General features: G+C 40.6%; 1 protein-coding gene across 9 annotated transcripts in view; it reads left to right on the top strand.

The window, feature by feature from the left end:
* Window positions 1-14860, top strand: part of EPB41L2 (erythrocyte membrane protein band 4.1 like 2) — an 80562-nt gene that overhangs the window by 41281 nt on the left and 24421 nt on the right. For all 9 annotated transcript variants that reach the window (XM_080999549.1, XM_080999550.1, XM_080999556.1 and 6 more), the window contains 6 exons: window positions 626-701; window positions 1487-1705; window positions 4558-4645; window positions 6569-6721; window positions 9564-9661; window positions 14024-14196. In XM_080999549.1, the coding sequence (XP_080855675.1) occupies window positions 626-701; window positions 1487-1705; window positions 4558-4645; window positions 6569-6721; window positions 9564-9661; window positions 14024-14196 (807 nt within the window). The remainder of the gene's footprint in view (window positions 1-625; window positions 702-1486; window positions 1706-4557; window positions 4646-6568; window positions 6722-9563; window positions 9662-14023; window positions 14197-14860) is intronic.

Here is a 14860-nt window from a genome sequence, read left to right as displayed (position 1 = left end):
GGCGATGAAGAGAATGAGCTGAGATTTCCCAGGACGCTGAGTTCTCTTCCTAATATCAACTGCCTGCTGCCTTGCTCTTTTGTGCTGAATGCAGTGGTTTAGTTGTGCTTAGGGATGGGAGAGTAATTCAATTTGGTTCACATTTTGATGTGAGCCTACCTAATTCTCATTTCCAAAATGCAGTTACCCTTTGAAATTCACTCCTATCTGAGTTCTGCAATGCCATTCTCCAATTAAAAAAAGTTTGCATGAATGCATATATCAAAAGTGTAGTCCAACATCTTCTGGAGGGTCAACCGGTTCCTCATGTATATGTTGATGGCATCTCACCTCAAATCTTTGGATGACTTGACTTAGCACAGTGGTTTCATGTAGATGTTAAATAGCACGAGGGACAAAATAGAAACGGTTAAGATCCCAAGGAGTTATAGTAGTAGCTTTGCAAGAGAACTGAAGAATATGTAAAATATGTTCAACTTTTAAAAGTGCTTTGAAAGTATCATGTTCTAGTTTTTAGTGTACACTATTCCCCAAGTGTATAAGTAGTAGACTTCAGTGTACGTGCTTTTGTCTTCCTATCCTCCCACCAATACATTTCCCGGCCTTTTGGAATTTCCCAATTTAGATTTGCCCTGGCTATTTACATTTAATGTGAAGTTTTATCCCCCGGATCCCTCACAGTTAACAGAAGACATCACCAGGTATGTCATGAAGCATTACTACTTGACTTTGAATCCTGTGTTTTTCATATTTCCTTGGAATGCTATGTAAAGTTTAAGTCTGTAAGCTTAGGAGAACATGACCAAGATAGAAAACACAACAAATAGTTTTTGGCTCAGAGCTCGGTAATGTCTGGAGACATCTTGCACCTGCTTGCTGCTAGCAACTTATCCTGAATCAGGATTCTGAAATATTTCTCTTGGATCTCTGATAGTGTAAAAGTTAAGATAACAAGTGAAAATGTATATGGCTTATAGATTCCTTTAGATGAATTTTGGGGAGCAGGGACTGGCATAACCTGAAGCTTTCTGTTGTGGAGAGAGGGCTATAGGGTATATGGGACAATGAGACAGGAACAAAATTAGCAGTGAATCAATAAGAAATATTCAAACACCCGAGTAATTGGGTGTAAACCAATTCCATACGAAATAAAGTTTCAGTAAGGATGTTTTGATTGTGAACTAAAATATATTTGCAGTGAATTTTAACTATAATCCATTTGTACTAGAAATCAGAATATTGGTGCTAGGATTTCACAAGTGTATATCTGTTAATGGATATCAATTTACACACATACATTTATTGGTGGATATATATGAAGAACAGGTTGCACTTGGAATCCTATGTCCTTTAAAAGGTATTTTTGTGGCATTTTTTTTTTAAAAACAAAAACACTTTGCTTTAATAAAGATATTTATCTTTTTAGTTTTCTTAACATGTCAAAATAAATAAGAAATATTTGTCTGATGACATTTTCTCTGTTCAGGTACTTCCTATGTTTGCAGCTTCGTCAGGATATTGCTTCTGGCCGCCTACCATGTTCTTTTGTGACCCATGCTCTCCTTGGTTCATATACTCTACAAGCAGAACTAGGTGACTATGATCCAGAGGAACACAACAGTGATTACATAGGGGAATTTCAGTTTGCACCTAACCAGACAAAAGAAATGGAAGAGAAAGTAGTAGAGTTGCACAAAACACACAGGTGGGTCATTTCTGAACCTTTGAGTTCTGTTCCCTTTCCTAGTAGTGGGTAGAACTGGATTTCATGCAGAATCCTAATACCTAGAATGCCTTTGTATTTCTTTATAACCTTAATTTGGAATATCACAAGCAAGCTCAAGCTTAAGAGTTTTTTGTTCTTAAAGATTTGGAAAATCAGCCAAAGGTGTGTCCATTGACTTAGCCAGTAAAAACAGTAACAAACTTCTGATGGAAAAAATTAGATTGAAATTACATTTGTAAATTGAAACCACAGTTGATGATCATCTGTCCTCATCATGAACTTTTGCAGTTATGACTACAGCGCTTCATATCTGAGCTACTTTTGTTTTTCTTTTTCACTTGTTCTGGAGTTAATATCCAAGTATATTTGAATAGTATGGTAACATTTTTCAAACCAATAAATCCTCAATATTCCCCAGCGATTGTGTACAAGAATGATGTAATGGGGAGAGGTAGATTGTTTTCAGTGTAGGCTTAATCATCTAGAGAAAAACATCATCAGATTTTTTTCACTCATAAATTACTTTTATTATTTTTCCAATCCAGCAAAAAATGTTTTGTGAGATTATATAATGCTAGAGCTGCGCCATTCCGGTGAGCAGGCAACTTCTGTAGTTATCTCTCCATTTTATTACTGCTAGTATGTGGTATAATACTGTTGTGACAGGGGATAACTTCTTTATCCTCTCCCACCACTGCACTCAGTGGCAACAGCATAAGCTTACTCTTGTCATCCATATTTTAAGGTTGCGTTGTTGAACACCGGGCATCATCCAGCCAAAACCAAGCAATTTAAGTTCTGACTAGTGGTGGGTAGCATACGCTTCACTTGTCATTGAAATTAGTAGGACTAAAGCAAGTAATTTTAACTTGACTGTGCCTCCAGCAAAGTGTGTGTTTTGCTGAAATCATTGGGTACTTCATGTAGTTAGCTTTGTGAGGAACTGAACATTTTGCATCACATGAGGGAAGAGGAAGGTTTCACAGAAGGAATCTACAAAATATAATTAGTCAGACTTATACATTTTGCAAGTAATTGGAACCTTGTGTATATGTTTTAAAAAGACTTCCCCGCTCTGTGATTTACTTGCATTCAAGTTGTTTTGCTTCTCTCCCCACCCACAAACCCATGGTGATTGCAACATAAACAGATACATTTCAATATGATCCATAATCTCAGCAAGGAAACTTAAATCTGTCCAGTTGGCCATTTGCAGATAGAGAAAGCCATGATTGGGCAAAATGTTACTGTTTTAGGCAACAGTGAACTACTGTGTAACAGTTGTAGCCAAAATTATTATACTGTCCTATGCCCGTCGTGGCATCTCAGGGTGGTTCACAACATTAAAATTGCAATATAAAAAATATCAGATATTAGATGTGTTCCAGCCTTAGCACTTATGGGTAATATACCTTTGTTATAGAAGAAGGAGAGTAGCAGCTAATTTGTGACAGTTGGGGCAAGAGTTTCCTACTGTCGGCTTAACATTTAAGAATGTCACAAGCAAATGCTTATGACCTAGATTTCTTGGTGACAGAGGCAACGATATCACTGCAATAGCAACAAGTTTAGATCAAATTTCCCGATACTCTGTTCTTCAAAGAATTTCTTATTTGTTTTCTTCTTTATTGTGTAATGCTCCTGCAAGCAGTTTAGATACGCATGTGTGCAGAAGTTGCCCCTTTTGTTCTGTAAGGTTCATGTTGAAAGGAGGCTTGACAAATCTTTCAATAAGGTTCATTCTAAGCCAAATTAAAAAAAAAAAATCTCTTCCCACATTTAGGGAGTTCCCTGATAAAGAGGGTGAGTGTTCCATTAGTAGAAGGTGGGGTCTGTGAAGGGCTCTGCTGAAGTGTGGGCAGGAGTGTTGTGGGGTGAATAGTGGTCGGGCTTGAAGTATATGTTGAAGGAACTGCATTGACCAAGACCAGCCTTTCCCAACCTTGGGTCCCATATATTATTGAACAGCAATTCCCATCATCTCTGACTACTAGCTATGCTGGATAGGAATGGTGGGAGTTGTTGTCTAGGGATTCAAGATTGAGAAATGCTGGTCTAAATTATGTTGGCCCCAACCACTCCACCAGTACCTTTCAGGTAGTTCAACAGCAGCTAGTAAATTTTAGAGATGGTTTTGGTCAAAGAGTATGGAGCTGCTGTCACATACCGGTGGGAGGGGGAAACCCAAAGATTCCCAAATGCCCCCACCCATTCTCCCCAGAACAGGACAGCTGTGTTAAGAAAATCCCTGGTTTCCCCCCACTAAAAATGGTTCTAAAAGCAATCTCCAACATAGCAAATCTCTTTTTCTATAACATGTTGCACCTTTGCAGCCTTTTCCATAGGAGATAGATGCCAGGTGAGGATAACTCCCTGATTACTTACCCAAACATGAGAGAGTACTGTTTGAAGATTCAGGTTCTGTTGCTTCTTTAACTTACTTGGAGACTTGGCAGACTTGCTAAGACCTTGGCTTGCATAGTTTGAGCTTCTGCCATTAATTTTTTAACCAAAATGTTTATCAGAGACTTGGTGCGGTGTTGCTGTTTAAATAATATCTGCCATGCCATTTAACTAGTATCCTGTCATTTAGTTTCAGTGCTTTTCTATAGATGCGAGGGTCAGTGACTGCTAGGATTGAATGTGTAGCTGAAACAAGGTGCTGTTGAGGGCCAGATGCTTGGGATAAATGGAATAATCAACCAAATTAAACCCTCAAAAGGCTACTGCTAGAAACAGGCTGTTGTAGGGACATGGATCTGATGCAGGAAGGCTTATGTTGTTCTTGATACTCATTTTTGCCATGAATTTTCTTCTGTCAATCATTCCAGAGGCTTGACTCCAGCACAGGCAGATTCCCAATTCTTAGAAAATGCCAAGAGACTTTCCATGTACGGAGTGGATTTACATCATGCTAAGGTATTGGCCAGCATTTCTATAGATGACATTTCATTTGGAACAGAGGGGTGTGGAACCTTATCCACAAGGGAATGTGGCATTCAGGCTGAATAACTTTCTGAGGACACATGCCATCAGTTGGTGGGACCAAAGCCAAAATTGTGCAGGGCCAAAGCAGCATACACATTCCATTTATACCCAGCTATCCACACGTACTCCACCTATTCACACCCTTTCATACATCTACATACAAGCATGTACCATCTTCAATCATTCATTTTCTTTATGTTGCACATGCCTCACACAAAATCATTTGCATTGAACCAATCGCATTGCATTTTAAAAATAAGCTTTTCCCTTTTCTTTTTTTCTTTTTTAAAAAATCCTCTTAAGTAAACAGATGCTCCATACAGACTTTTCCCCAGCTTGTATTTTAGAAAATAGGGCTTAAACTCCTGACAGTTTATATCTCTCTTTACCTTTTCTATCCCCATCTCAATCACTCCCCCCCCCCCCGGTCTCTGTACATCCTCTCTTCTTTTCTGCCATGCATGTGCACATACCTCTGCAACATGCTGTAGTTTTCAGACTGCAGTTTTACTTTTGCCTCCTTCTTTCTCCTGGTCATTTCTGTGTTGTCTGCATACAAACCTAATTCTCTACATCTCCTCTCTTCCCTTCTGTGAATCATACAGTGCCCAGAATAATGCACTTGAGATGAAGCCAGAACCAGAACTGATTCTAGAATGTGTTAAAGGCAGGCTAAGCCACTGGAGGGAAAACATGACACTCAAGAATTAAACATACATAGGGTTGTGCTACAACTCAATGCCTTAATGGGATTTCTGTTGAACTATTAAGGTTTCTGTTCTCTTTTGCATTTAATACTGATCGTATCCATCTAGCCTCTATTTATTTTAGAGTTTTACAACCTTTTTGAGTCCACGGCTCCCTTGAGCAACAACATTTTTTCTGCGGCACCCCTGTGGGGCTTAGGGGCCCAATTATGTCACCCCTTGCCTGCAGAACTGGCAGCCGTTTATCACTTTTCGAACACACTCCCTTTTGTAGTGTTCCCTCAGCCTCTTCTCCCCTCTCCTTGGGAGTCCTCTAGGCAGCCACTGCTGCTACCCCTGGTCTTTGAGCTGCCCCCCCCCCCCGCCCCAAAGAAAGATGTCTTCTCACACGGCCCTACAGGGGCCTGGAAGCACCCCCTGGCCAGCCCCAGAGGCACCATTTGCCTGAGAAGCTTGTAGCCAGGGCTGCTGCAGCAAACAGCTATGCAAGCCTTAAGGAGGCAGAGACACCAGAGGGCATCGAAGGAGGGAGGGAAGGAAAGAGGGACAGAGGCCAGTATTGCTCACAGCACCCCTGATCATCATTCAAGGCACCCCATGGTGCCATGGCATACTGGTTGAAAACCACTGATTTATTCTTTAGAAAGTTTAGATTTTTCTATCGCTGTTTTTTTCTTAGCTTCAATCTCTCATCACTTCCTGCTGACTCTTTAAAAGGTTACATTTTGTCTTTGCTACTCCATTAGTCTTAAGGGATCTGTCAAAGATCACTGCCCTGTGATCTTTGGATTAAAGGCAGTATTTAAATATAATAATAATAATAATAGTCTTTGATAAACCTGCTTTTATTACTCTCTTGTATCCAGCCTCTCATAAAATCTTGTTATTTATCTCTATATTTCCAGAATAAGTTATTTTTCAGCTCATAACCACAAAATGTATTAGTTCAATATTATATTTTTTCTGGTTTTTAAACTTCTATTTCTTAAGCCTTTATTTAAGACTTTTTTCTGCCTACGATACAGTGCTCCTTGATTTTCCAAGTGTTATTTGGATGAGCTTAGCATACCTTCCTGCTCTTTTGTCTTCTTCTTTCCACATTCCTTCAATATTCCAATAGAAATTACTTTTACAATTGTCTTGATAGGATTCTGAAGGCGTTGACATCATGCTAGGGGTATGTGCCAATGGGCTTCTCATTTATAAGGACAGACTCCGAATCAATCGTTTTGCCTGGCCCAAAATACTGAAGATTTCTTACAAACGCAGTAACTTCTATATTAAAGTCCGACCAACTGAGGTAAGCATTTGACTGGCATAATTTGCCACTCTGTTGTTATAACTTTCAGCTCAGAAGTTCTTTGAAAATAGGTCCAATCTTACAGCGATTTGCATTTTGAATAATGTAGGAATATGTCCATTTGGTATAGTTTTTTAGCAAATACAGTTTCATCCCTGGTAGCATAGATAATTAAGGTTTCAGTATGTCCGCAGTGTGCTTTCTGATGATTGGACACACTCCTGCCCTGTAAATTTCCTTACTGTAGTGGAAGGTTGCCATGTTCTCACATTTGCCATTATTCAGCTCTTAGTTTATGTGATTTGGTCTCACTGGAGTGGTTTGAATTACCGTATTTTTCGCACCATTGGACGCACTTTTTTCCTCCTAAAAAGGAAGGGAAAATGTCTGTGCGTCTTATGGAGCGAATGTGTGGTCCCTGGAGCCAAATCGCTGTTGCCCTGCGCTGCTGGGGTGCTCTTTGGTGGTGGTGGGAGGAGCCACGGTGCTCTGCCGGCAGCCTCCGCTTTCCCCTGAAGCCCCGGCAACGTTTGCAAGCAGCGGGAAGGCTGTGCGTTCCTGGGGTGCTCTTTGGGGGTGGGGGGGAGGAGCCAAGCGGCTCTGCCGGCAGCTTTTGCATTCCCCTGAAGCTCCGACAAGGTTTGCAAGCAGAGGGAAGGCTGTGTGTTCCTGGGGTGCTCTTTGGGGGTGGGGGGGAGGAGCCAAGCGGCTCTGCCGGCAGCTTTTGCATTCCCCTGAAGCTCCGACAAGGTTTGCAAGCAGAGGGAAGGCTGTGTGTTCCTGGGGTGCTCTTTGGGGGTGGGGGGAGGAGCCAGACTGCTCTGCCTCCAGCCTTTGCTTTCCCCTGAAGCCCGGACAAGGTTTGCAAGCAGAGGGAAGGCTGTGCGCCTTTGCCCTGCGTTCCTGGGCTGCTCTTTGGGGGTGGGGGGGGGGAAGCCACATTGCTCTGCCTATAGCTTTTGCATTCCCCTGAAGCCCCTGCAACATTTGCAAGCAGAGGGAAGGCTGTGAGCTCCTGGGCTGCTCTTTGGGGGTGGGGGGGAGGAGCCAAGCGGCTCTGCCGGCAGCTTCTGCTTTCCCCTGAAGCCCGGACAAGGTTTGCAAGCAGAGGGAAGGCTGTGTGTTCCTGGGGTGCTCGTGGGGGTGGGGAGCAGCAAATCGCTGTCTCTCAGTGCCTCCTAATTCAACTGCAAAGGATTGCCTAACCGGATTCTGAGCTCCATTTGAACTTTAAAAATATTAAGTTTGGGGATTTCTTCAAGTAGCAGTTTTGCAGAAATAGTCATAAATACATGCAAAGCATTTCCACAATCCAGTATTAGTGAGCTCAGCTAAAACTGAGCAGGCATCTGGCTCAGTAACAGTTTAAACTACACAACTATAACCAGACATCCTGTGTGTTTGTGTGTGGACCATGTTCCTAGCAGCTAATCTTTATTGCTGAAAAGAGGCACTGATATTCTACTCCAAATCTATAATTCATTATACAAATTCTTACAAGTACAGTCCACCTATACCAAACCAAAAACATTGTGTTCTCTTGTTATTGAATGGAAGCTATTTATCTGCCCTCTTTTCCTCCTCTGTTCTTTGCTCAGTCACACCATTTTGAATCTTCCTTTCAAAACAACCATGCCTGTTTTGAGAAAACTTCAGAGATTTAGGAACTGGAGCACAATCATTTGATCTCTTTGCTGTTCCTCCATACTCCAAGCACTTCTCATTTGCACAGCCCTGGTTTCTCTCCCTGACTATTAATATTCTTGATTAATAACAGTAAAATGCTCAAATTTTAATTTTTGTGACTGCTGCCAATACTGACTTCCCAGTGATAATGAAAACAGCTACATTATAATGGAATGTCTGTCCTTTTTCCATTCTCTTCATTATATATCGTGGCTCGCTTTAAAGCAGCAAAGTGGACAGGAGCCACCCACTTTGCTGTTTTAAATAGTTTAGTACAACATTTGAGTCAGATTTTTTCTTCTTATTTTCCTGCTCTAAAAACTTGGTGCGTCTTTTGGTCAGGTGCGTCCTATGGAGCGAAAAATACGGTATATTTAGGGAAGCTCATGATGTGGTTTAAGAACACTCTACCATTTGAGTAGGTTTTTCCCATAACATGCAGTTCAGCTTCTGAGAGTTAACTGCTACTGATTTCAAAAACAAATGTCAGTTCCGTTTGGAACTAACATTGAGAAATGTGGAAACATTTAGTTTTAAAAATAGCATGGTAGTTTCGAGCCTGCTTGAACTATGTACAAAGCTGAGAAACTCTGGACAATACTTGAAAGAAATTATAATCCTACTATCTAGTCTGATATTTAACTAGTCTTGCTTTTCATTCATTTACTCTGGTTTTTAATTAAATCTTTGTGCTAGTGCCATGGATTTCATTAATTCCTATGTAAGCAGCATTTTATATTGCAAGTAAAACAATTTGCATGTTTTTGATGGAAATTTACTATAATAGACCATGATACTAGCATGTTATATATGCACGGAGACACAGCCAAAGCACACATGCAACAATTTCTGCTGTCACAGCAAGCAAGCTTTAGTTTAGAAAGAGCTTGCCTTTTTTTGGATCTTGGAAAAATATGGCTACTACCTATAGAGTTGCTTGTGAATGTATTCATTCTCTCTTTGGGGGAAAAGTGTAGTTATTACTGTATGCAATTCAAGCAGTGCTGTTATGTTAGAAATATGAAAACTCCGGAGTATTTCTAATCTTGAGAAGGGAGATATGCTGTAGTTGAAATAACTGCACTCTTAAATTGTAAGACTAGACAACAGTGATTTCTAGAATTTGTACTAATTTTGGTGTTTGTAATCTTTATAGTTGGAACAGTTCGAGAGTACTATTGGGTTTAAGCTGCCGAACCATCGGGCTGCGAAGAAATTATGGAAGGTTTGTGTGGAGCATCATACATTTTATAGGTAATTTTTAAAATTTTCCTTAGTTATGGGATTACCATATCCTCTGGGGAGAATAGCAGCTTTGAGAGGGCAGTTTTGATTGAAAATGGCCTGTGGGTTGAGGACACCCTTCCCCTGCCACTGTTTCAATGAAATTTGCAATCTGTTAAAAGCAAACAAACTTTAGGAAGTCCCACATTCTGTTTTATTTTGCCTTGGTAATATCCTGCATCCTAATACATGAACCATCAAATTTCTAACTATATTTGCTGAGTAAAACCAACTCTGCAAATTTTCCACTATTACTAAAAAACACAACAACTTTTAGAGTATTTTTTTCTCACTTCTGAGATTATATGATGTTCTCTTTAATCATGAACCATGTTACTGCTGTAGTATTTTCATAGAGCTCAAACTGGCAAATATGAAACTACAGTATTTCAGATTGATTGTATGTACCCATGACATCTTTATATGTAGTTTGTACTCTTCACCTGCAAACAAGAATAATGGATTTCCTCTGAGTGTGATGCTTAAGGGGGGGGGGGGGAATTGGGATGTTGGGAAAGAAGTCATAAGAAAGTGTTTTGTGAACTAAAGGCAGGATATAAGTTTTAAATAAAAATGATTCTGCAGCAGGATCACCACTCAGATTATGGATGTATATCATAATAAGATGAAAGTACCTTCATTAATTAACATAAATAATGCATTTAATGCAGGTCCAGGAAGTTGAGTGGACCAGGAGCAATACCTAGATGACAAAGGCCATTTTGTACTTCTAATGGCAATTTGGTCGTTCATTTGCTTGATTTGCTTATCTTCATTTAAAAAGAGTCATTAAAACAGCAAACTTTAACATAATTTAAAGCTCATACAGTAGAAGCAATAAAAGTAACAGTATTAAAACTCAAACTGAATAGAAAACACATAGACCAAGTTTTTACCTGGTCCATGAAGGAAAGCAACACAGTTGCCAAGCGACATCTTTGAAAAGTATTCTATATTAAGAATGTCACAACAAGAAGCTCTGTCTCCAGTAGTCATCCACTCAACCACCAATAGTCAGACTATTGGGCTTATGTTCTCCATAGACTGCCAGGTTAATACAGGTGAAAACCATTCTTCAGATGCCCTGATCAGAAGCCATTTAGGATTTTCTAGGTTAATGCCAGCAGTATGAATACTGTCCAGAAACAGACTGGAAGCCGGCGTAGTTTAAACATGTATATGATTCTGTTTTTGCAACAAGTCGGTAATCTCACTGCAGTATTTTGAACTGACGTATCTGATGCCTTTAACAGGCAGCCCCACATGCAGCACATTTTAGTAATCTCAATGAATATGCTCAGAATAGGAATTACTTGTTATTCAGGAAGGGGTCCAGCTAGTGCATCAACCAAAGTTGGTAAAATGCTCTTTGGGTTTCCAAAGGCTAGATTAATGTTTTGGTCACGAATCAAAAGCCTCCAACTACTGACTGTAGCAGAAGAGGCTCTGCAGGCATTCAAGGTGGTGGTTCTCCTTTCATAGCTGGCAGTGGGAAGCATGATTTTGTATTCTTTCGATGGATTTTGCTGTAATCCTAAACAGATTTATTCAGGAATATATTTCCATTTTACTTCTAAATAAATGAATAAAGTATGATCTGACTTTTAAAACATTCTCTAAATAGGAAAAAAATATTATTTGCTGTCCGGTCAGCCTCTTTTTAGACCATTTCAAGTTACAGATTTATTCTGTGACATTTTCATAGAATACAATTTAATTGGATTCTATTCCAATCAGAAATAGCTGTTTGGGTAAGGAGGGAGAATGTACTGCATGTATCAAATCCTGTTCCTACTGATGGTCACCATGCAGAAAATCCGCAGATTTAAATCATCCTGATTTAAAAATAATCTGGCTTCTGTGTGTTCCAAGAAAAAAGCTATGCCAGCAAGACTTTGAAAGACTATTCACATAAACACGAGCAATATAACTGTTGCAGCAAGTGTAATTCTAATAGTTAAATCTGTCTTTTTAGAAAGGTCGTATTTATTACCCACACCCACACCCGCCCCTTAGATGACGTATGGGGATAGGGCAAATACTGTTCTATCACTGCTATTCATTTCACTGGAAATACTGTGCAGGGGTTCCATGCAGATCCCTTTTGAATAAATGGACACTCGGTAGCATCACCACCAGGGGCTTATCTTCCCATTGCTTTTAGTTAGTCATTTTCCCATAGTCATCTTGTTAATGGCTTTGCCAGCTGACTCTAAGGAGTTGATTGGCAAAAGAATGCAGCAATTTTAGCTGCCATTGTTACCATTGTAGAAGGAGATTCAGACCAGAAGGTTCCCATAGTGGAGTAGTTTATTAGTATTAGCAGTTGACTAACCTTCATGGGGCCTGGGAAATCTTGGATGGAACTGTTTCATGGAATCTACAGAACCCTGTAGTTTTCCTCCTTTACCTGGAGAAAATAGGCATGGGGTCTAATAGGGCATGTTGATGGGGAAAGCTGACAGATGCTACCTTTTTCTGCTTAAGCCAGGCCTGTGGTTAGTACTTGTATTTGGCTTCAGATGTTGGAACACAGAATTTTGAGGTTAGTATGTATGCACCCAACTTTTTTGTTCTTGTTTTGGGGAAAGTGCTGGATGCTTGTATGCATACACGATTTTTAGGGTAAATAGAGATGATTAAATATATATTACATATCCATTTCCTTTTGCTTGCCATCTGAAGACAGGGTGTCAATAATAACATACCGTATTTTTCGCCCCATAGGATGCACTTTTTCCCCTCCAAAAATGAAGGGGAAATGTGTGTGCGTCCTATGGGGCGAATGCAGGCTTTCGCTGAAGCCTGGAGAACGAGAGGCATCGGTGCGCACCGACCCCTCTCGCTCTCCAGGCTTCAGGAAGCTATCCGCAAGCCTTGCAAGCCCGGCGGGAGTTCCCGCGGGCTCACAAGGCTTGCGGGCAGCAGCCTGCAGCCCCGGCGAGTGTCCGCAAGCCTTGCGCGCCCGGCAGGAGGTCCCGCCGAGCGCGCGAGGCTTGGGGCGGCAGCCTGCAGCCCGAAGCATGCGGAGCCCTCCGGAGGGCTCCCCGTGCTTCGGGCGAGTGTCTGCAAGCCTCGCGCGCCCGGTGGGAGGTCCCACCGGGCACGCAAGGCTTGGGGCGGCAGCCTGCAGCCCGAAGCACGGGGAGCCCTCCAGAGGGTGCCCCGTGCTTCGGGCAGGTGTGCGCAAGGCTTGGGGCGGCAGCTGCGGCGGGTGGGGGGAATAAATTATTTTTATTCATTCCCCCCCCCCCCAAAAAAACGAGGTGCGTCCTATGGGCCGGTGTGCCCTATAGGACGAAAAATACGGTAGATCTAATGCAAAACTTGCATTTCAGATTTACAGATAGCTTGTTAGGAAGAGAAGACTAGGTTCAAATGTTCTTTCTTATATGTTATCTCCCTTTGCAGGAAGTAGTGTGACTTGGGAAACATGCAGTCTCTCATTTGTATTCTAAAACAGTACTGGTCTGTAAGGGTTGTACTATAAGATTTTTATGAAAGTTTTTAATTTACTTTTATATAGTGCTTCTTGGTGATTGTTTTTAATGTTTGAGATACCTAATATTCTGTGTGATTTGGAGAATATTTTGTACCCATACTTTTCAGTTCTTTGTATAACCAAGATTGGTAAATTAAAGCATCCTTGAAAATATCCCAAATAAGGAAGTAATTAGGTTTTTCTCTTATTAAGAGATTAAAAGTTTATCTCAGCAGGGTAGAGAATTAAAAACAGAAATTATTGCTATAGCAAGAGGAGAGCTATGTCTGTAAATGAAAAACGATTCACATTTTTCCACTGTGCATGTGGCATGTAACCATGCAGTACTAAAAGAAACATTTTTTAAAATGCTCTTCAACCCATTTTTTTAAAAGAAAAGTGTTCTTAATTAATGTCTTCAACAGGATCAAAAGTCAAAAATCATGGACAACTTTGGTCCTTTTTTTATATACTGGGATTGGCTATTCCCACTAGCCCTATGTGGGCCTGCAAGAAGGTTAACCTCAGACGAGTGCATGGCTGTAGCTACCACTTCTTGAAGGCCACCTCCATGTTTTAACCCCATGTTTATTAGACAGGGGTGGAGGAACTCTGGCCTGCCAGGCAGTCCAGTTTGGCTCATGAGCCCATGTGTGGACACTGAGTAAAGGACTACTTTGCATATGCAATGTAAGCTGCAAGGCTGCTTATTTGGCCCTGCTCCCACATTGCTCTAAGAGCAACAATGCCTGAGCAGGTATCTGACATGCTTTTGGAATATGGATCTTTTTATAGTTTTGAAATACCTTTGAATATGGTGACTTGTTTCCTTTTTCTTTTGGGGGTTATAGACTTGTATCTCCAGAGCAGCCTGCCAAGGCCAAGTTCCTGACACTAGGCTCCAAGTTCCGCTACAGTGGGCGTACTCAAGCACAGACACGGCAGGCTAGCACTCTCATAGACAGACCTGCTCCGTACTTTGAACGGACCTCAAGCAAACGTGTTTCCAGGAGTCTTGATGGTGGTAAGAGTCTAACCAAAACTAGTAAACTCCTAATATGTGCCACACATAGGTTCTTCAGAGAAATCAAAACTGAATATTCAGATAAACTTCTTATTTGAACTTAGTGTATAGTGCTTAGTAAAGCATTTAGGGCCAGCACTTACAGAGGGTATAAAACCATTATGTTTATGTACCAGGATGGAATTTAAGATATTGAAACATTTTTGTATCGAAACACATTCATAGACCTGAGTTATCAGAATGTGTCTCATTTTTACAACACCACAGCTGCTTTGTCTTAGAGCCCCTCCTCCTGGTGGATACTAAATATTGTCAATATAGCATTAACATTATGCGTGATCTTTTGATTTATCTCCTCATTCCTGAATGTATGAAAATTGTTCGGTGATATTTGTTTGATGTTATCATTTGCCAATATACCTTTATAGCTGACCTTTAGCACCTCACAACTTTCTATAACAAACAAACAAACAAATCACTTTCTTTAACATTTAGTCACTATATTTAAAAATGTTCCAAAGTTTTTTTCACCCAAACTGTTTACTGTACCCAGTTTTTTTTCTGTTGATTTTCTGACTAAAAACAGAATACACTGGAACCTTAAACAATAGACAATACTTGTCTCATAAAGAGCAAGGTACTGTGGAATATTTCTCTCAAACAT

Source organism: Podarcis pityusensis (genome assembly GCF_964106645.2).
Source record: "Podarcis pityusensis genome assembly, chromosome: 3".
Classification (NCBI taxonomy): domain Eukaryota; kingdom Metazoa; phylum Chordata; class Lepidosauria; order Squamata; family Lacertidae; genus Podarcis; species Podarcis pityusensis.
This window is presented reverse-complemented; position numbering and strand designations above follow the sequence as displayed.